Consider the following 21,461-nt stretch of genomic DNA (forward strand, 5'->3'; position numbering starts at 1 on the left):
GCCAAGGAGGAGAATCAGCGCATGCATTTCTCATGTATTTGTTTTATTAAATGTCAAATTTTAGGAAAATTAATTCTCGGCCCTCACTAGCAGGGGTTTTGCACTGCTCACAAAGCAGGCACTCTAACCACCTGAGCCACACTCCAGCCCCCCTTTGCTTTGGCTATTTTCACGTAGGGACTTGTGCTTTCTGCCTGGGCTAGTTTTTGATGATGCTCTTTCTACCCATGTCTCCTCTGTGGCCGAATCACAGGTACAGCCACCATGCCCGGCTTGTTGAGATGAGGTCTTGCTAACTTCTTACCCTGGCTGGCTTTGAACTGATCCTCCCAATCCTAGCTTGCTGAGGAGCTGGTTATTAGCTCACCACCACATGAAATTCTCATTGAGAAAATCAGCTGTTCTCATATGACAATCTATCGCAACAAAGAAGATGGAAAGTTTACCTGAACACAAAGGATCATGTGGCACGTCACAGGACGCCTCAGGGAAAGAGGTTCCTGGGTTCTTCCGAGGCTGCCCGGTCACGGGGGAGGCTGGGAGGGAGAGGCAAACGCTTCACTACTCCTGACAGCAGGTAAGACAACACACAGGAAGTCCACCCATTCCGCCCTTCCATCTCACATGAACTAGAACCTTCTCCATGGCCCGTTCCAGACAGGTCAGTCTACTGCAGGTGCAGAGACAAATTAATTTATATTATGAAACAGCATCCCATCACAGAATCATAAAAACTGTGATTGGAGAAGCCAACTTGCCTGAATCGGATCAGAGTGCTGGAAGGAAAACAGAAAGACCGGAACTAGGACCTTACGGACACCCGGTATGGCCATCTAGACCCCCACTGCCCATTTCTAGACTTGACATAGGGAGAAATGCAATTCCGCCCAATTTGAACTGTGGGCTTTTATGTTACTTTGTTGTGTGCATCTCAAAATAACCTTAACTGAGAGTGGTGCATGTTTTCTATCATCCACAAATATAAACTGAAGAGAGGTTAAGCATAGAACTTTTAAAAAAGTCCCTATTAGTCAGGAAGAAAGCAACGGGGGCAGGTGGACAAAGGTTTCAGAGGCCACTCGGCAAGTCACAATCATGCGCACACATTCCATCTCTCTAACGACCAGCAGCAGCCTAAACACAGAAACCCCTGTCCCACAGGTTCAGACTGTAAAAAGATGTAGCGCTGAGGCCAGCTAGCCTTCCAAGTACAGAAAAACCGGCACTTTTACAAGTGGCGAAAGAAAAAAATGGCCCAACTTTGCTGAAGGTCATTTCACTGTTATCAATCAAAAAGTTTTCAGATTTGTCTTTGTAATGCAACACGATCTAAGTACACGAAGGATGCAGGAGTCCATAAAGACTCAGCGCACATGCCTGTAGCACAGGATGTGAACAAGCGAGGAAGAACGCTACAGAATAGCACAGGGACAAGGTCAGTCCTCATCCACAGGGAACCCAGGCAGGGCGCGAAGACAGCTCACACGGACGGACCGGAGCAGAAGGAAGCGGGAAGCGAGGTGAAGCTTTCATGTTAGTGACACTCTTACTTACGTGTCTCACTAGAGTGTGCTCACTGTTTTGGTGGTTAAAATAATAAAAATAGAAGGAAACAATAGGGCTGAGGTGAGGCTTAGATGAAAGCGCTCTGGTCTAGCAAGCACAAGGGCCAATAGAGCAAAAGAATAAAAACAACAAGAAAAAAGCAAACATAACCTGATATTGGCATGTTAGTACCAAATAAATTCCTTCAAGAGACCCGAGTTGCATCACTTTTCAAAAAGCAAAACATTCTGAAGACATTAGGAAAGGAAGAGGAGGGACGACAGATTTGAAACTGGAGAATACTATAGAACTAACACGTGCTTTAAAAGTCTTAAGGAAGCGTGTGACTCGGTGGAGGAAACTACCAATAAAACCTTCGCTGAGAGAAATGCCCAGGAGGTGTGGATGAGAGGTGTGGGCTCTCGAGACAGATCAGAGGCCTGTGTTCAATCTTTGGGGGGAAAAGAAAAATCTAGGCCAAGGCAGAAACCTTTTCACCATAATTCACCAACTTCATAGCTCACTTGATGACGAAATCGACTTACAGGTCGGGGAGAGCTCTTCCCTCTTCTCCTTCGTCTCCTCCAGCCTCTTCTCCGTGGCATTCTGGTGACTGCGGAAGGTGGCGGACGGGCCCGGACACTCAAACAAGAGAACGGGAGCATCCGGCCCTGGAAACACACACTCTCGGACTGAGACTGAGGAAAGGAGAGGCCCCCCGCTCCTTCTGTGTGACTGCTTCTGAGAACCCGACCCTGCGGCCGCCCGGCGACCCCGTGCCCACACGGGTGTGTGCCCCTTGACTCCACCCGCGGGGCTCCCATCCTGTGCCAGGCACCGCATGAGGCCTCCGGAACTTTACTCAGAATCAATGCTGGAGGGAAGGTGGGAGCCAGAATACACCCAGGCTTCTACATCCTGGCTTTGGACAGCACCCAGAGTAACCACTGCTCACACGCAGGGACGCTCACACCTACATGTGAATCTGGCCACAGGGCATTTGTGTGAACCTGACTCCGTCGGTCTGAGGGATTGAGACTGCTGCGGCTGACAGCTCGGCCCGCGGCTCTGCGGACGGCGGTGCGGGCTCGGGGCTCCCTACGCTACACCTCGGCCACCATCACGGGGCACTCCACCATCTCGTCCACCCCTGCCCTGGCTGGTACGCAAACTCTGCAAACCCTGTTTTGCATTTCCGGGCTCACCTGAGGTCATCTTCTGCCTCTGTAGCTCTTCAGTCATTTTCTCAAATTTCCTCTGCAGTCTTCTATCGTTTTCTGGTGTTTTTGGAACAAAATCTTTCGGCTGCATACACTTATGCTGTGCAAAAAAGGACAGGTAGATCAGGGATGCTCTACTGCAGTTCTTCTCATGGCTGGAAGACGCTTCACACACGCGCTCACGCGCGCTCATAGCCTTCACAGCACCAGCAGCAACAACTTCTTAAAGAGGTGGTTTTGCTCTCTATGCGTACCAACAAGATGCTTCTTCTTGGGTCATTAAATTTTAAATCAGTCTGAAAGATTACATGACAGGCTCTCCACCATGGTGCTGTTTTTGGTCATTTCAGGTCCCAGAGTTCTTAACCCCCAGATATTCTTAGAGCGAGCCTCTTTCCTTTCCTGCAGCTGTTACATAGCTTCCCTCCGCAATCACAACAGAGCAAGGGAACACAAAAGCAACGAATCCAAAATTACCAAAGGAAAGGCCTAGTATTTCAGGGTTCACCTCGGTAAGTTACCCTCCGGTCAGCCAGTCAAACCCCCAAACCTCAGCTCCATACACAGGCCCAGCCCCATCACAGGAAAGTCGGTGGCGGCGGCAAACCTTCTGCTCTGACCCTCCTGACAGAAAGGGCAGTGTCTCCTCTAAGACACAGCTCACCTGAGGCTCTCTTCTCCTGAACCCCCGCTTGCTGCCCCCAGTACCATGCAGACGCACCCACTGCTCTGCGCTCTGCCAGCACTCCGGTCGAGGACCCGAGGCCGAGGACTCCGAGGCTCCAGCCCGGACTTGCTTGTCCTCTCACTGACTGGAAGAGCATCTCATCCCTAGGCCTTCGAGGCCTGGCCACGGGTGCGTCTTCACTACAGGTCTTGCTCTTCCAGCTAGCCGTTCCCTCACGCGTTAACTCAGTGTTACTATACTCAGCGCACCCCAGGCCTTGGTCTGGCCACCAAGAAAGATGCTGTCACCGGAGTTTGTACTTGTAAGGACCAGCAGGAAATAAACTAAGTCGTGGAGTCACCTGCCGTGGGTGCTGGGGGCTCATTTTGGCAGGCCCCCGCTGGGCTGACACAAAGTGTACTTCAACAGGGGTTTTGATAACCGTGGGTTGCGCTGTTCACTGCCAGGGCTGCCTGGAGGGCCGTGCAGTGCCGGGGGCGGAATTGCGGGCACGGGCCTGGCCGGGCCGGCGCGGAGCACAGGGCTGGCAGAGGATGGAGCTCCACCGCCACTGTTACTTTGAGGCCTGTGGACCACCTGGAGCCACTGGATTGTGTCTAATCTAAGTGCCACCATTTCTAGCAGCACTAGCAAGAGATGGCCAGCACTACAGACAGTAAAAGCCACACCAGGCTGCTCCAGGCAGAAAGGAGCTGGTGCTGCCCAAGGGGCCGGTCAGAGCCCGAGCCCAGCCCAGAAGCTGGGAGGAGACTCGGACGGATGCCGTCGGAGGGGACACAGGCTGAGAGCAGAGGCGTGAGCCCCCGGGCCCGGCCCGACGGCGCTCCACATGCCAGTGAGAGAACAGTCACGGACCCAAAAGGCCGCCAGCGCATCTCACTTCTGTAATCCTAGCTACTCACGAGGCTGCGATCTGAGGACTGCTGGTCAAGGCCAGGCAGAAACATCTGTGAGACTCTCATCTCCAGTTAGCCAGCCAGAAGCTGGAAGTGGAGCAGTGACTCAAGTGGTAGACCACCAGCTTTGAGTGAGAGAGCTAGGTGAGATTACAAGGCCTTGTGCTCAAGCCCCAGGACCGGCACTAGCAGAGGCACGGGCACACGCACACATGTGCGTGCACACACACGCACAGCCAAACTACATTTATACTAAGCCAGTGTTTCCACCTCTGGACGTGCAACTGGACACAAAGCTCAGATGGTGGTACATTCCTGCAGTGACACGGGGAGAGGACAAGTCAGTACCACGTGATAAGGAGCACACCACTGAGCGGGAAAGGCAAAGCCACCGCCAGACAACGCAGGGCCTTGCAGCGTGCAGCCACCACCAGACAACGCAGGGCCTGGCCGCGCGCGCGCAGCCACCGCCAGACAACGCAGGGCCTGGCAGAGCGCAGCCACCGCCAGACAACGCAGGGCCTGGCAGTGCGCAGCCACCGGAGCCGGGCGGGCGTGTGTGATGACGCACAGAACAGGCCAGGCCGGGGGAAGCTGTCAAACTGCTGCTGCTGGGAAGGGAGACACACACATGCTCGCGGAATCTGTGCTTACTTGGGGCTGAGAGTGAACATGCACGTGGACCACTGGTGTTTCCACAAACCCTGTATTTCAGCATGTCAGCAGAGGTAAGAACCCTTTGTTGCTGTTTTCGGAGGAGGAGGAGGGGGAGGAGGAGGAGAAGGAGGGGAGGGGAGGGAGGTTTCCATCTTGCCCTGGCCTCTGACCTGCAGAGAAGAATGTGGTGGAGACATATCACATATCGTTTCACATACAAAGAAGCAGCCTGTGCTACTGCTTTGTGTGTGTGTGTATGTTGGTTGTGGGCTTGAACTCTGGGCCTGGGCACTGTCCCTCAACTCTTGAGCTCAAAGCTAGCACTCTACCACTTGAGCCATAGTGTCAATTCCAGATTTTTCTGCTTATGTGGTGCTGAGGAATCAAACCCAGGGCCTCAGGCATACAAGGCAGGTGCTCTACCACTGAGCCACCTTCCCTGCCGATTCTTCTTTCTAAAACAGTTTCCACCTAACTCAGGTCGGAGAAAGTCGTTACACAGGTTCTTATGAGGTTTCACAACAGTTCATTGTCAAATAAAGAAATCATGACTAAAACTTAAAACACAGAGCTAGAAAAGTTGTAGTTCAAAAGTAAATGAGACTTTTAATGAAAAATCTCTTATTCGTAAAGCAGATTTGCTGCAGTAAATGACTTTTCACGCTTGCATGTATCTGTAGTAGGCTTTAGAGCTTTCTCAGTGAACGGAACAAGACATTTCGCTACAGATGGAAGAGCAACCCCGAGGTCAACATCAGCATGCCCAAAGCTCGCTACCTTTTGGGCTACTTCTCATTTTCCCAACGCCAACCAGTCGTTTCCATTTTTTTTATACATTACACCAAAGCGTTCATAAAATAATCTCTAAAAAGATGACATAGAAAGATTAGGATCAACAGCCGATGTCAGGTACTCTTGAAAAGATCTGTAGCAGAATTATTTTCTAGGAACAGAAAATAATCGTGAGTAGGCTCACGGCCACCGGTGCCCACCTGGGGGTATGCTACTTACTTTTTTCCTAAGCAGACCTGGCAAATGCTCCTTGGTGTTGACCGCAGGGAACAGGGACTCGTCCACGTGTGCTCCTGCCGTCCTGCATCTGTAACAAGGGAGGCCGTCTGTGAGCATGCATCCACAGGTACCCCTCAGCAAGCGATCTCGATAGAGACCGAATCCGATCATCAGCGTAAACTCTCCCGCACTGCATCTACAAGGTGGGGTTTTTGTTTGTTTAGTGTTAAGAAGAAAAGCCAACCAGGTGTGACAGCTCTTTGTTGGGAGACTGAAGCAGGAGGATCATGAGTTCAAGAGCAGCCTGGACTATGTATGAGACCAAAGACCACAAAAGTGAGAGGCCATATGAGAAATATAGTTAGTCTGTACCAATTTTACACTTCTAATGTATTTCAAACTCATTAGTACAGGGCACTTAGAAAGATAAAAGCAGGTGTTTCTAGCTATAGATGGTGAAAATAAACTGGCCATAAAATAGGTTTCGGATGGACCAAACCCAGACAAACTTGAATGTTCATAGCAGCTCCATTTACAACAACCCAGGATGCAAAACGCCTCGGATTTCCACTGTGTGGCAAAGGAATGAAGATAAGGGGTCAGGCCTGCGGCAGAATGCTGCGCAGCGTGGGCCAGTCTGAGGTCACGCTGCGTGGGTGAGGACAGGTGTAAGGCGGTATGCGCTGGACCAGCCCATCCGTGGAAGCCCAGCACCGGGACCGGCGGCTCGCCGGGCAGGGGACATGGTACAAAGGAACAAATCAGTGAGCGTAAAATCCGATTCCCTGGATTTCATCAGGGAACTTGGGGAAGGAGAAACACTATGTATGTAGAGTGTGGTAGTTACAACATGAACACAGTTCTCAAAATTCAGTGATCTGTGTTCTCCACTGCCTGGGGACAGGCCAGGAGGGCGCAGACCCGCTCTGAATCTGGTCCCTCAGCTGAGCTACTGCTTCCTGCTCACGGCTGGTAACGTCAGTCCATGCAGCAGCCTGTGCATGCACACAGGCCAGGAACTGAGGCTGTGATGTGGAGGACACGAGGCTGACCCAGGAGAGCAAGGCAGCCTCAGCACTGCACTTGCTGCCGGGGAACGAGAGACGGAGACATGCGCCCCCCATCTAGTGGTCAAGAAAGGAAACGCTCCCAAGAACATAACCAAGTTCTGGGTCTCTTCGGGCCCCCTTCCCCGGGGAAGCCGCGCTCACACGCCTCTCACCCACAGGCGCGGCGCCTGCAAGGCCCCCTCCTTCCTGTCTTCACCTGGGCCAACCTGCCCACAGCAGCGTGTTCCCTAACACAGAATTCACAGAAAGCGTGCTGCCCCAGCACAGTCCTAGCACCCATGCCCAGGTTCCAGGGGAAACAGAACCCTGAGGAGCGAGGCACCACACTGGGCACACAGCATGCAGGGGTGTGCGTCATGAACATCGAAGCTAAGATTGATCGGATCCAAAGGATCGCCAGGGAAAGCTTAGAAACCTGCAAACTCTAGACCAAAATAAGGGGAAGAAGTCTTCAAACCCAAAGTACTCTGGCCGGGGCACTGGAATTCTGATACCGTGGGGGGTTGGGGGTGGGAGAAGGCAGGACGTAAGCTACCCCATCTCCACTCACTGCCAAGGGAACAGACCGCGACCGAGCGCAAAGCCACGGCAGGGACTCCTGACGGACGCACTGGTGCTTTCCCACCAACAACACCCAGCCACCGAAATACCTGTCCGGAGCTGGCTGGAGCCCCTCCCACAGGGGATGCCTTCAGACACAGCTGTGGTTTGAACCCGGTCCCTATTCCTTATTTAGAAACCTTGTATCAACTTTTAGAAGAAGAAGAAAAAAAAACACCTTTTATAGAGAAACTGTGATTACAAACAAATAAACAAGGGACCAGCAGCAGAGTGCCTGCCCAGCAAGCACAGGCTCTGAATTCTAAACCCCAATACGCACAAACAAGCAGGGAGAAAAGTGGCCACGATGCAGATACAGACACCTCCAGCTGTCTGACACCTGTCACCGCCCGGGAAAATGCCAAGTGTGGCGATGAGCCGGGCGTCAACCCGGCCGGGGCCGTAGCCGTGAGCAGCATTGCCACCTGTTAGTGATGGCTTCAAAACCTTAAGTTTTGACCACAGGTGAGAGCCACGCTGTTTTCATTTCTTCCACCTGAATCTCTTCTTTCAAAAAAATCGTTTTCTGTTCCCTCAAGGAATCGTCAATTTCCTCAGGGGATCGGGGGCTGCTGGACAGTCTGCTCTGTTTTCTTAAGGTTACTTGGACTGGTGTATATTATTTGGACAAAGCATCTCAATCCGTGCACTGAGTGACAGTGCTCATCCTCGGCCCTTGGTTCCCTCCCCTGCCTCCTCGCTCCCCAGTGCCTTCCATGCCTCCGGGTCCCTGCTTACACTTCCATCTCCTTCTTTTCCCTCTCAGCGTCCACATGGGAGAGAGCACTTATCGCACAAGATGGGCTTCTCCCACTGCGCACGGCCACCCCTGCTCCCTGCGTTTGCTGCCAGCTCCACGTCACCGGGGTCCTTTACCTGCTCACCCACCGGGGGGCGCCCAGGCAGGTCCTTAACTAACTTGGCTATGGGAGATGGTGCCACTAACACCAGGGTGTCTCCAGGGACCTGTGTAGCAAGCCGACTTTGATTCGTTCATTCTTTTGGGGTATATATGCAGAACTGCTAACAGCTGGCCCACCAGGAAGCAGGATTTTTTAATACCTGAGGAACTCTATACTACATTTTTGTTGTTGTTGGTTGCGGTGTTTGAACTCAGGGCTTGGAAGCTGTCCCTAAGCTCTTTTGCTCCAGGCTAGCACTCTGCCACTCTGAGGCACAGTTCAAAGGTAATGGGAGCTAAGAGTCTCAGGGGGACTTTCCTGCCTGGGCTGGCTTTGAACCACGATCCTCAGAGGTCAGATTCCTAAGTAGCTAGGACTACAGGCGTGACTCATCGGCGTTCAACTTCTACACTGATTTCTATGGCCTAGAGCCTGCTCTCAGAGAGAATGCTGGGATAAACCCCAGAGTGGAGCTGTGGTGACAGCTAGTGGCCACACAGCATCACAGCCACTGGAGCCCTGGAGGTGACATGTGAGATATAAAACAAAGGTTGTGGTGGCAAACACATGATCTCCACTTACAAATTAGGAGAGAATGGCACAGAGTCCTTTTGGAGGGCTTGAACGGGACATTAAGAGGTAATCTGGCCACTATCAAAAATTTAAATATTCAAACCCTCTGAACCCCAAGACCCAAGACTTAAACCTGTGAATTCCATAAATTATCAAATCTATTACAAAAGATGATTTTACATGTTAAAAAGTCAGTCTCTCTGGGAGCCAACATGGAAAACTGTCCTCTAATCATTAACATAATTCTCTGTGCACAAAGCAACATTGTTTATACAAATGTAGAAGTCAATTATGCATGTACTTTTATGCCTTTATATGAGTTGTAAGAAATCTGAGATTTTACACCAAAAGTTCCCCCTGGTCTCCCCGGTGTAGAGGGAGGAAGGCCAGGTAAGAGCAGATTTGGGCAGTCTCTCACTTAAAACCATTGGCACATCTAAAAACACATTTAATTCCAAAGGTTATGTTTTCAAGATAGCAAAGGAGATTTAAAAAAAGTAATTAACTGTACATAATAACTAAAATGTGCTTATAATAAAGAATAAACAAGAGAAAAATATGCATTAAAAATGCCAGGGTCCAGTGTCAGCGACTCACGCCTGTAATCCCAGCCACTCAGGAAGCTGAGATACGAGGATCATAGTTCAAAGCCAGTCTGGGCAGGAAAGTCCGTGAGACTTCTGTCTCCAATTAACCACCATAAAGGCAAGATGTAGAGGTGTAGCTCATGTGGTAGAGCATTACAAGTTCAAGTGCCAGGACCACACCCACAAAAATATTTAGGGGATTGGTGGTGCACCCCTTAAATGAACTTTTGAAAAATCATGTACTTTTTTCTGGTAACTTCTTAACAAATAGGAGTTGGGGCTGGAGGTGAAAAAATGAGAGGAGAGGAACAGGGGCTAGACCAACAAATACGAGTGAGAAATCAGGGCTCTAGGGAGAGAAAACTTAGCAGAAGTACCTAGTATTCAGTTGACTTCCAAGCACTGGTACAGGTCCCGGTCTTGAGTCCTTTCCCTCCACACTCCATACAGCCTTCCAGATGCAGCATGCATCACCCCACCACTTAATCTATGAGGTATGCTAAGGCAATGATTTACTGAGCATCTGTCATGAGCAGAAGTATCTGCCACAGCCACAAACAAAGGGTAGGGACACTCATGGAGTCCATGGTATAATACAGTTTAGACAGTCCTATTGCTCTTGTGCCGAGTGCCGATGGCTTCCATCTATAACCCTAGCCACTCAGGAGGCTGAGGGCTGAGGATCATCACAGTTTGAAGCCAGCTGGGGCAGACAAATCTGACAATATTCCTATCTCCCTCCAGTGATGCTGAGTGTAGTGTAAGGCCCTGAGTTCAAGCTCCAGGACCGGCACCAAAAACAAGACAAAGCAAAACTCAAAACAGTAACAAACAAAAACAACCAAAGAGCAAAAAGAACTTGTGAGTAACAAATGTAGTCGAAGAACCATATTTACACATTTAATTTCCTAGTAGACAAACTTCCCTTTAGACTTGCTCTCCTCCTTTACCTTAAACAAAAGAGGAAGTTCATTCTCTCTCTCCTTTTCAACATAGTTACTATTAATCTTAATATTTTAGAATACATTTTTAATTTTAATTGACTTGCTTTTAAAGCCTTTAAGCAAATGTTAGTTACACAGCGTTTCACATTATTTCCATACATGCCTAATCATGCATACGACGTTTTCTGACCAAAAGCAGCCCCTCTAGAAACTGGTCGTAGACTTTCTCTAGATAAGTCTTAACAGCTCAAGAATCTTCTCTAGATAAGTCTTAACAGCTCAAGAACCTTCTCTAGATAAGTCTTAACAGCTCAAAGAACCTTCTCTAGATAAGTCTTAACAGCTCAAGAACCTTCTCTAGATAAGTCTTAACAGCTCAAGAAGGGACTAAAGAGAAGAAACAACCAACCCCTGGGGTGGGAGGGAAGTCAGGGATGCTCCTCTGAGAAGGGACTGGAAATGTGGTGTACAGAGGAGCCGGGTACACTGGGCTAGGAGCCTGGAGATCACAGAGGGGGAGGGGGAAAAGAGGAGGGGAGGCAGGAGGAGGGGGGATGGGGTGGGGAGGAGGAAAGGCTGTGATAGAGGCAGCAGGAGAGGCTGGGCTCCGGCCGAGGGTCAGCGCTGTGCGGGGCAGGCAGACGCCACCTGGGCTCCAGGGGTCGGGTGACCTCGGCCGCAGCGCAGCGGTGCAGCTCCGCAGGCAGAGTCCACAGGCGGCCACCGGCCCCATGGCGGCTTCCTCGGCCTGGCTCGGAATCCTCACCCACACACAGGAAAAGGGACCCCCGCAGGAGAGACAGCACACGATGCAAACAGCCCGGGCTCCGAGGCTGCACAGCACCGTGCGGGCAGGGTGTTCAGGGCTCCACCGGCCACAAGCCGCACCCTGACGCACAGACCAGCACCGCACAGCAAGCACCCCGTCCTTACCCGCAAACCACAGCCTGGCGAGGACAGGGCCAGTCCAGGGCACATGTGGACGGCTGTTGGGCCAGAGCAAGACGCCCTGAAAACCATCCACTCTAGGGGAGACACTTCAGGACCCACAGAAGTGAGAGGCGAAGCGGCGGCCGGAGGCACATGGCTCCGGGAAGAGCCTCCATGGCTGAGGCCAGCTTCCAAGCTGCTTTTCCTCAACCGCGCTGAGCCCTCTCAGGCCACAAACGAACCGGGGGAAGGCACAGCGTCCCGGCCACCACGTGCACTTGTCCACGGCCCTCCTCCCGGTGGGATTCGGGAAGGGCAGCGTGCAGATCACAGGAGACTGGGGGGACAGAGAACACTCCGGCCTATGAGGAAGGGGAGGGGCAGAGCTCCCAGGACCTCACTGCTTCCAGACTCGGCCCCCCTCTCCAAGCAAGGGCCAATGTAAGGACACCAAGGCCCTGTGTGAGGGACGTGTGTGCACACCGCTACCCCCGGCCCCGACTCTTGGTTGTAGCTGGAACCCAAGCCGGCTGGGATCCCTTCCCTGCCCCTCACCACGTCCAGGGACGGGCACGGGGACCCCAGGGGCTGGGGCAGAGCTCTGAAAACCCAATTTTCTTCTGAGGATAAAAGCCAAGTTTCTAGCTGACCCTGCACCCACATACTCAAGAGGCCAAACTCACTGAAGCTCAGCCTCAAAGACCAGAACCGCTCCAGCCGGGCGCTGGTGGCTCACCCCTGTCAGCCTAGCTACTCAGGAGGCCGAGACCTGAGGATCTAAGTTTGAAGCCAGCTCGTGCAGAAAAGTCCACCTCAGCTCCAATTCACCACACAAAGAAAAAGAAAAAAGAAAAGCTGGAAATGGAAATGAGCATCAGCCTTGAGCAAAAAAGCCAAGTGTGACTGTGAGGACCCGAATCATAGCCCCAGCCCCAACAATAAATAAATAGAAATAACCCACACCCTGAATGATCATTCCCACATGTGTCTCCAGCCTTCCCTGACTGCTCCTTCCCGCCTCCTCCTGACATTCCCCGGGAAAGATGTCAGACATGCACCTGAAAGTGAGCCGAAGGGATCAACAGCTCATCCCCGACCTGTCTCTGAAGTCTTCTCAGCCCCAACCAAGGGTGACACCATCTTTCTGTCTCCTCAGGGCCCCAGACCTCAGGCAGCCCTGATTCCTTCTCCAGACACACAGCACCCAGGCACTTTGGATGGATCCTATCACCTTGGAACCAAACACACCCTGACCCTCCATTCCTCATGCCTGCCTGCTACTACCCAGATGAGAGTGAGAGAGAAGGGAGAGGGGGAGAGGGGGGAGGGAGAAAGAGAGAGGGGTGAGAGAGAGAAGGGGAGAGAGGGAGGGAGGGAGGGAGGGAGAGCGCGAGCGTGAGAGTGAGCACACAGGCGAGCGCACATCCCGTCCCGTGGCACGCCTCCGCCCTCACCCACTCCCTCACACTTCCCTGCTTTTCACCCTGCTCATGACCCCCCACCCCCACCCCAGCTGCTCCCTAAACCTTTCCGTGGCTCTCTGAGGACAGAGTATGTTCTCAGACTTCATAAACACACATGACCTAACCCCCAGGACCTCAGAATCTGCCGGTCCTTCAGACAGGATAACATCAAAGGACAGGGTAAGGTGAGACTGAAATTTGGATCCTAGATCTCAGGAACGCCATCCTGGCACCTTCGTAGGAGATGGGGACCCTCTGAGAACTCTAGGGGTGACAGTGGACATTCCGTAGAGTGCAGATGTGCCCTGAGCTGTTAAGCTCCAGGGAAGTCTTGCTTCGAGGCGCTGGCTGCTCTCCTGGGTACTTGCTCGTTAGGATTCATTCCTCACCCTGGTCTTGCGGTTTCTGCCTTTATAAGCTTGGTGCTAGGATTCGAGGCTGCGGGTGTGTGGGACAGGAATCCACCTGCAGGCGCCAGCTTTCTAACGAAGACTCCCAGTGTGACCTCTCAACGTGTGGCTTCTCTGTAGCTTACCAACTGAATTCCCCCACAACGAGAGGAGTGGCGCGGTGGCCACCTCGCGGGAAGTGGGAGGAGGAGACGGGGCAGGAACACGCACTGGGGGAGACGGCCCAGGACAGGAAGAGGGACCACACACCCCTGCAGAAGGAGCGGGCAGCTGACTAACATGACAACTGCGCTTCTTGTGGTCTTCCCATTCCAGTCTCCTGGCCTCCTGGCCTCGGTTCACCCTCCCTCCGGTGGAAGGAGGAACTGCATCTGTTTTAAAGCTGTAGACACCGAGGCTAGGAGATGTTAAGTTACTTGCCCACTAAAGTCAGGAAGATCAAACGTTACCTGCTTCTATGGGGCGCACAAAATAGAATACTAGATTTTTACCAAGACTAGGAAGGCTCAGGGAGAAGGACGGGGGCTTCTTACTTTTCCACCCACAGCACCGACACAAGCTTTGCCCCTCTCTTCTTGGCCTTGTCCCAGGTGCTCTGGTATCCATCTTTAAAAACCACATGAGTCACTTGTTTGTTAAAAGTTTTTGAGACCTGCAGAAAACAAAATGCACATTACTATCTACTTACAATTTCTTAAGCACTAATTATCAAAATGGATCATTCAAAATTTCTCTCTCTCTCTCTCTGTCATCTGTGAGAAATATAAAGCAAATACTGAAACAAATGAGAATGATTTGAAAGCAGCTGCCCTTCAGAAAGGGCAGGGGAGGGGCTAGGTGTAGTATTCCCCTAAGGCCCTGAGCACTAGGAACAGAATTTAGCACACACAGTCCCTCTGGCCTTCCTTCACCTTCTGACCCACCCTAAGGCTGGCCTCTCCCCCTGGCCAGACTCAAGCAAGCTCCCTCAGCTCACACACAGCTCGCCTTCTGGGAAGACAACGCCCACCAGCTCTTCCCTGGGGCCTGATTCCTGGAGCAGCAGCTGGCATCCATCCCCTGGGTCTTCTCCAGGGGAAACTGAACCAAGTGCACAGTTCTCAATCAAGAGGTTATTAGCCATCTATCTCCTCTTTCCCCTGTTGCTGTTCCACCTCGGAAATGCTTCCTCCTTTGGCTTCCGGCTAGCTTACCTGTTGGCTTTACTGACATTTTTCTCCCCATCCCCGAGTGGCTGGCCCCATCCATGCCGTGGGAAGTCTCTTCTTACCCTGCCCAGATCTCACCAGATCCCTCAGGTTTTGGCCCCCAATTCATGATCTCTAGTGAAGAGCGTCCCAGCTCTGGATGTGTACTTACAGATGCCTAGGGGACATTTCTCACACACCCCAATCTAAAGTGCACACGTACAAACCCACTCTTCCCACATGGCTCCTACTGAGAGGAGCACTAGGCAGCCAGGGACAGGGGCAGGCCAGGTCTCCACGGGCTTCCCACCACGCCCGCAGGACCCGCAGCGGCCCCAACACCACTCTCCTCCATTCCACCCATTTTCCTCTTTTTAAAAAATGTCTCCCTGGGCCTGCCCACCGCCGAGGCCTTCAAGCTCTCAGGGAGGTCTCCCCAAATTTAAACACAAAGGGAGCCATCTCTACATATGGATGATGCCCGCGGACTGGGGTGGCCAGCAGAGCTTCCTACCTTGGCCCCCATGGCCGTGAGCTGGTGTGCGAAGGTCTTGGAATAGTTCTCCCTCTCCGTGGAGGACCACACTTCCACGTAGGCCACGACATCTGCGGACAGACAGGGTTCAGCGGGGCGTCCACACCCACCCGGGCCCAGCAGGTGTTCACGTCCACTGAAAAGTGGGGTTGCTGTTGACACAGTGCAGAACTGCACAGGTGTGGGACAGGCATGCGGGGGGGAGGGGGCGCTGGGGGGGACACGCGGGGGGGAGGGGGCGCTGGGGGGGACACGCGGGGGGGAGGGGGCGCTGGGGGGGACACGCGGGGTGGAGGGGGACACTAAGGGGACAGGCGGGGTGGAGGGGGCGCTGGGGGGACACGCGGGGTGGAGGGGGCGCTGGGGGGGACACGCGGGGGGGAGGGGGCGCTGGGGGGGAGGGGGCGCTGGGGGGACACGCGGGGTGGAGGGGGCGCTGGGGGGACACGCGGGGTGGAGGGGGAGCTGGGGGGGACAGGCGGGGTGGAGGGGGACACTAAGGGGACAGGCGGGGTGGTGGGGGCACTAAGGGGACAGGCAGGGTGGAGGGGGACACTAAGGGGACAGGCGGGGTGGTGGGGGCACTAAGGGGACAGGCGGGGTGGAGGGGGACACTAAGGGGACAGGCGGGGTGGAGGGGGATACTAAGGGGACAGGCGGGGTGGAGAGTGAACACAAGGAGCACACGCGAAGTGAGGGGGACAGGCGGGGTGAGGGGGACAGGCGGGGTGAGGGGGACAGGCGGGGTGGAGGGGACAGGGTGGAGGGGACAGGCGGTGTGGAGGGGACAGGGTGGAGGGGACAGGCGGGGTGGAGGGGACAGGGTGGAGGGGACAGGCGGGGTGGAGGGGGCACTAAGGGGACAGGCGGGGTGGAGGGGACAGGCGGGGTGGAGGGGACAGGCGGGGTGGAGGGGCACAGGCGGGGTGGAGAGCACAGGCGGGGTGGAGGGGACACTAAGGGACAGGCGGGGTGGAGGGGCACAGGCGGGGTGGAGGGGACACTAAGGGGACAGGCAGGGTGGAGGGGCACAGGCGGGGTGGAGGGGGCACTAAGGGGACAGGCGGGGTGGTGGGGGCACTAAGGGGACAGGCGGGGTGAGGGGGCACTAAGGGGACAGGCGGGGTGGTGGGGGCACTAAGGGGACAGGCGGGGTGGAGGGGACAGGCGGGGTGGAGGGGACAGGCGGGGTGGAGGGGACAGGCGGGGTGGTGGGGGCACTAAGGGGACAGGCGGGGTGGTGGGGACACTAAGGGGACAGGCGGGGTGGAGGGACAGGCGGGGTGGAGGGGCACAGGCTGGGTGGAGGGGACAGGCGGGGTGGTGGGGGCACTAAGGGGACAGGCGGGGTGGAGGGGGCACTAAGGGGACAGGCGGGGTGGAGGGGGCACTAAGGGGACAGGCGGGGTGGAGGGGGCACTAAGGGGACAGGCGGGGTGGTGGGGGCACTAAGGGGACAGGCGGGGTGGAGGGGGCACTAAGGGGACAGGCGGGGTGGAGGGGGCACTAAGGGGACAGGCGGGGTGGAGGGGACACTAAGGGGACAGGCGGGGTGGAGGGGCACAGGCAGGGTGGAGGGGACACTAAGGGGACAGGCGGGGTGGAGGGGGCACTAAGGGGACAGGCGGGGTGGAGGGGACACTAAGGGGACAGGCGGGGTGGAGGGGCACAGGCAGGGTGGAGGGGACACTAAGGGGACAGGCGGGGTGGAGGGGGCACTAAGGGGACAGGCGGGGTGGAGGGGACACTAAGGGGACAGGCGGGGTGGAGGGGCACAGGCGGGGTGGAGGGGACACTAAGGGGACAGGCGGGGTGGAGGGGCACAGGCGGGGTGGAGGGGGCACTAAGGGGACAGGCGGGGTGGTGGGGGCACTAAGGGGACAGGCGGGGTGAGCGGCACACGCCGGGGTCGGGGCAGGCTGGGGGTCCCTCACCTTTCAGGAAGCCGCCCGCTGCGGCCCTGGGGGCCGCCATGACACTCCGCGGAACCCGGCGGCCCGGCGGCACGGAGCCAGCGCGGGAGCGCACTGCGCACGCGTCCGAGCAGCCGCCCGCCGAGTCCGCGGACCCGTCTTCCGGGATTTGGAGGCCGCCGAGGGGCGGGAGCTGGGAGAAGGCGGGGAGCCTGCGAGGGCGTGTCCCGGAGGCGGGGTCTGCCAGGGGCACATCCGGGGCGGGGCCGAGCCGGGGCGGGTCCTGGGCGGGGCTCCCCTCCCCCCGCCCCGGCTTCCCGGGCCCCGCCCACCCGCGGGCCCCACCTTCCCGTCCGGACTCCGGAGGCCGAGCGCAGCCGTCCGACCGGCGCGCGCCTGTGATGGGGTCGGCCGGGGAGCCGAGCCCGCGGCCCCGAGCGCCGGGTCACCGGGCCGCGGTGGAGGCGCCGGGTCCCGGACCTGCGGCTGCGCCCAGACCGCGGCGCTTTAGAGAAGTGGAGGAGCGGCCGGCGCCACATTGCTGAGGCCTGGCGCCCGCGCGCGCCCGCGCCCGCGCACACACGCGCACACACACCCACACGCGCACACCTACACACGCGCCCGCGCACACACGCGCCCGCGCCCGCGCACACACGCGCACACACACCCACACGCGCCCGCACGCGCACATGCGCCCGCGCACACACGCGCACACACACCCACACGCGCCCGCACGCGCACATGCGCCCGCGCACACACGCGCCCGCGCACACACACCCACACGCGCACACACACCCACACGCGCACACCTACACACGCGCCCGCGCACACACGCGCCCGCGCCCGCGCACACACGCGCACACACACCCACACGCGCACACCTACACACGCGCCCGCGCACACACACCCACACGCGCCCGCGCACACACACCCACACGCGCCCGCACGCGCACACACACCTACACACGCGCCCGCACACACACGCACCCGCACACCCACATGCGCGCCCGCGCACCCCCACGCGCGCGCCCGGCCACACACGCGCCCGCGCACAAAGCGCCGCTGGCCGCGGTCGCCCCGCGCGTGGGGCCGGGCCCGGGGCCCCCGAGGTCGCCGGAACTGGGCGGCCGGCCGCGGCTTCACGTCGAGCCGGGGCTGGGAAGGTGGCTCGCGGTAGAGCGCTTGCCTCGCATGCCCAAGGCCCGGGTTCGAGTCCCCAGTGCCACGTACACCGGACACCGGAAGTGGCGGTGTGGCTCAAGAGGTCGAGTGCCAGCCTCGGGCGGACGAGCGCAGGGACAGCGCTAGGCCCTGGGTTCAAGACCCACGAAATACAAACCCGGCAGCGCGCCGACGCCCCTCCGCGCCCGCCGGGGACGCACGGACAGCGGACGGGACAAGCGGGGACAGGGACGCACGGACAGCGGACGGGACAAGCGGGGACGGGGACGCACGGACAGCGGACGGGACAAGCGGGGACAGGGACGCACGGACAGCGGACGGGGACGCGGGGACAGGGACGGGGACGCACCGACAGCGGACTGGACAAGCGGGGACGGGGACGCGCAGGGACGGGGACGCGCAGGGACGGGAACTCCAGGAGGAATGTGAACCAGGTCAGAGGCCGGAGGAGCCAGGGGCGGTGTGGACAGACTGAGCTGCGCGCTCCGAAGGCCCAGTGGAAGGATTGACGGGAGGAGGCCGCCACCAGGTGTGACCTGCGCCCTCCAGCTCAGGAGCCTTGAGAAGTGAAGTTCTGCTCCTTAAGCCGTTTGTGATGGAGGCGGGAACCAGCCAGGCCCTGAGTCAGTGCCGCCCCTCCCCACGCCCAGGCCGCCAGGCTGCGAGCTGAGCCGAGGGCTGGGGAGTATCTGATTGTTGAAACATAAATGGAGAGGAGGAGGAGGGAGGAGGTGGGGGGGGTGAAGAGGAAGAAGATACCAAGATGTAGAACACACCTCCGGAGGTTTCCAGTGCTTTCCACCATGCCTGGTTGGTGGGGCGGTGAGGGAGAGGAGGGGAATCAGAAGCAGAGGAGTCTGGGAGTGGGGAGGTTCGAGCCTCCGCTTCTGCAGTCGGGGGCAGTCTGGAGGCCAGCGGTTAAAGGATCAGTGGAGGTAAGGGTGAGGAAGGTGTGTGTGTGCGTGAGTGTGTGTGTGTGTGTGAGTGTGAGCGAGTGTGAGATGGAAGGCGCCCTCCAGGGTTAACTGCTCCGGATGGGCAGTGTCCTTAGGATGAGCGTAGGCCCAGGATTCCACCTTGAGCACCAGCCCCGGCGCTGGGCGCCAGTGCGCTCTGTCCCTCTGTCCGGAAGGGAGTAACAATGGCATCCGCCTGCCGCCTCGCTGGGAGAATTGGAAATTGAGTGTTGCACATCTGCTTCAGAAGACCTTCAGTGAAAGGTAACAGTTGTTAGACTCCAGCTTGGCTTTGGAATTTAAATGCACTGTTCTGTGAAAAGAAGCTTACCAGCTCAATAAAAGTCAAGGTGGTTTCGTGTGTTTAAGGTTGATCAGCTGCTTTATAATTGAGTCGGGTTATTGTCCACACAGTTGTTTTTCATTCCAGTTAAACGTGATTGATAGGTAAACCATGAGGCAATACATGGTTTGCTTAGTACAGTTTAGGTCTAGGTATCTCATGAGGAGTCCCTGGAGCTGTGTAAATGCATACATTAAATAAACAAGTTACAACACTGAAACACAGCAAAACAAACCCTCTGATTCTGATCAAGGAAAAAAAAAGACACTTGGACTAGATTAGTACAATGACTTAATTTCTTTTTCTCCAGAGACGTGAAAGTCACTGTTGGTGGAACTCCAAAAATTTCTCCCTCTATGATCTGAAATAACTTTGATGTTCACGTTCTACTTTCTGAAGGAAACATACCTGTTGGATTAAAGACGTGGCAAAGTCTGGTGTCTCATAGATAAATTGAACAAGTATATCAAGTAGATTCAATTCATAGTTGAGCTGTCTGGTATTTTATAGAAGTTAAATGTGCATGGAGACTTGGGCTGTCAGCAGAGGTACTGTTCAGTTTTCTTCATCTCTGGAGGACGGTTTTGCGGAGACATGTACCCAGGCTCTGAGTTCACCACCTGCTCCTGCTCTCCCGCCCGGTCCAAGGGGAGATCACAAGCCACCTGGCTCAGGAGCTCCTGCTGAGCCAGGAAATGGCTTCACCTGTGACACCCGAGCAGGCTTCCTGTTCTCAGGCAGGTCTGGCCAGGGCTCCTTTTCAGTTGGTAGCCAGCTCAGGACCCGTGGGGCGGATGGCCTGTGCAGATTAACACGCTAATTAATCGATTATAGTGATCATGTAGAATATTAAGAATGCACTGATCACTGTAGATGAATGTCGTCATCCCTCGTGGAAGGCCTCCAGCCATTGTGTCTGCTAAGGCGTTTGGGACTCCTCCCTGCGGGGCCTTCCTGGACCAGGTGCTGCTGTCAGCTCAGTGCCGCAGCCTTGCCTGGCGGCTGGTGTCTCCACGCCACACCTGCTCAGCGCGCCTGCCCCTGTGATCCAACTCCACACCTTACATTTGCACCCCTCGTGAGCTGGTACTGAGGCTCCACCTCACGGCCCCTTGCTTAGTGTCTGGATCGACTTGTGTGCTCTGCCGCTTGATTACATGCCTCCACTTCTGCCTGCTTCCTCCTCCTCCTCCTCCTCCTCCTCCTCCTCCTCCTCCTCCTCCTCCTCCTCCTCCTCCTCCTCTTCTTCCTCCACCACCACCTCCTCCCCCCTCTGTGCCTTTCCTCCTCTTCCACCTTCTCTTCCTCTTCATCCTCTTTTTACTTCTCTCCCTTCTCTTCATCCTCCTCTCCTCCTCTTCCCTCTTTGCCTTTGCTCCTCCTCTTCCTTCTCTTCTTCCTCATTTTCCTCTTCCTCCTCTTCCTCTTCCCTCTTCGCTTTTCCTCCTCCTCTTCCTCCTCTTCCTCCTCCTGCTTCTCTTCCTTCTATTCCTCCTCCTCTTCCTCTTTCTCTTCCTCTTCCTCCTCCTCCTCCTCATCCTCCTCTTCTCTTTCTGTGCCTTTCTTCCTCCTCCTTTCCTTCCTCCTCCTCCTCTTCTCTTTCTCTTCTTCCTCCTCTTCCTTCTCCTTTTCTTCCTCTTCATCCTCTTCTTCCTTCTCTTCTTCCTCCCTCGTCACCTTCCTCCTCCTTTTCCTTCTCCTTCTCTTCTTCCCCCTCCTCCTCCTCCCTCTGTGCCTTTCCTTCTCCTTTTCCTCCTCCTCTGCATTTTCCTCCTCCTCCTCTTCTTCCTTCTCTTCTTCCCCCTCCTTTTCTTCCTCTTCATCCTCTCCTTCCTTCTCCTCCTCCTCT

The 21,461-nt window shown here is 55.8% G+C and overlaps 1 protein-coding gene across 3 annotated transcripts in view; it reads right to left on the bottom strand.

The window, feature by feature from the left end:
* The window catches only part of Mcph1 (microcephalin 1), a 150,913-nt gene extending 133,669 nt beyond the window's left edge, over positions 1-17,244 (bottom strand). For all 3 annotated transcript variants that reach the window (XR_011370802.1, XR_011370801.1, XM_070016827.1), the window contains exons 1-7: positions 17,153-17,244; positions 15,198-15,289; positions 14,030-14,148; positions 6,018-6,105; positions 2,751-2,865; positions 2,091-2,216; positions 447-536 (exon numbers count right to left, since the gene is read on the bottom strand). Coding sequence is in view for 1 of the 3 variants with exons in the window: in XM_070016827.1 (XP_069872928.1) it covers positions 447-536; positions 2,091-2,216; positions 2,751-2,865; positions 6,018-6,105; positions 14,030-14,148; positions 15,198-15,289; positions 17,153-17,192 (670 nt within the window). In the remaining 2 variants the exon portion in view is untranslated. The remainder of the gene's footprint in view (positions 1-446; positions 537-2,090; positions 2,217-2,750; positions 2,866-6,017; positions 6,106-14,029; positions 14,149-15,197; positions 15,290-17,152) is intronic.
* Between the last annotated feature and the right edge of the window lie 4,217 nt (positions 17,245-21,461).

This window comes from Dipodomys merriami, unplaced genomic scaffold (genome assembly GCF_024711535.1).
Source record: "Dipodomys merriami isolate MVZ:Mamm:240054 unplaced genomic scaffold, mDipMer1.0.p SCAF_12, whole genome shotgun sequence".
Classification (NCBI taxonomy): Eukaryota; Metazoa; Chordata; class Mammalia; order Rodentia; family Heteromyidae; genus Dipodomys; species Dipodomys merriami.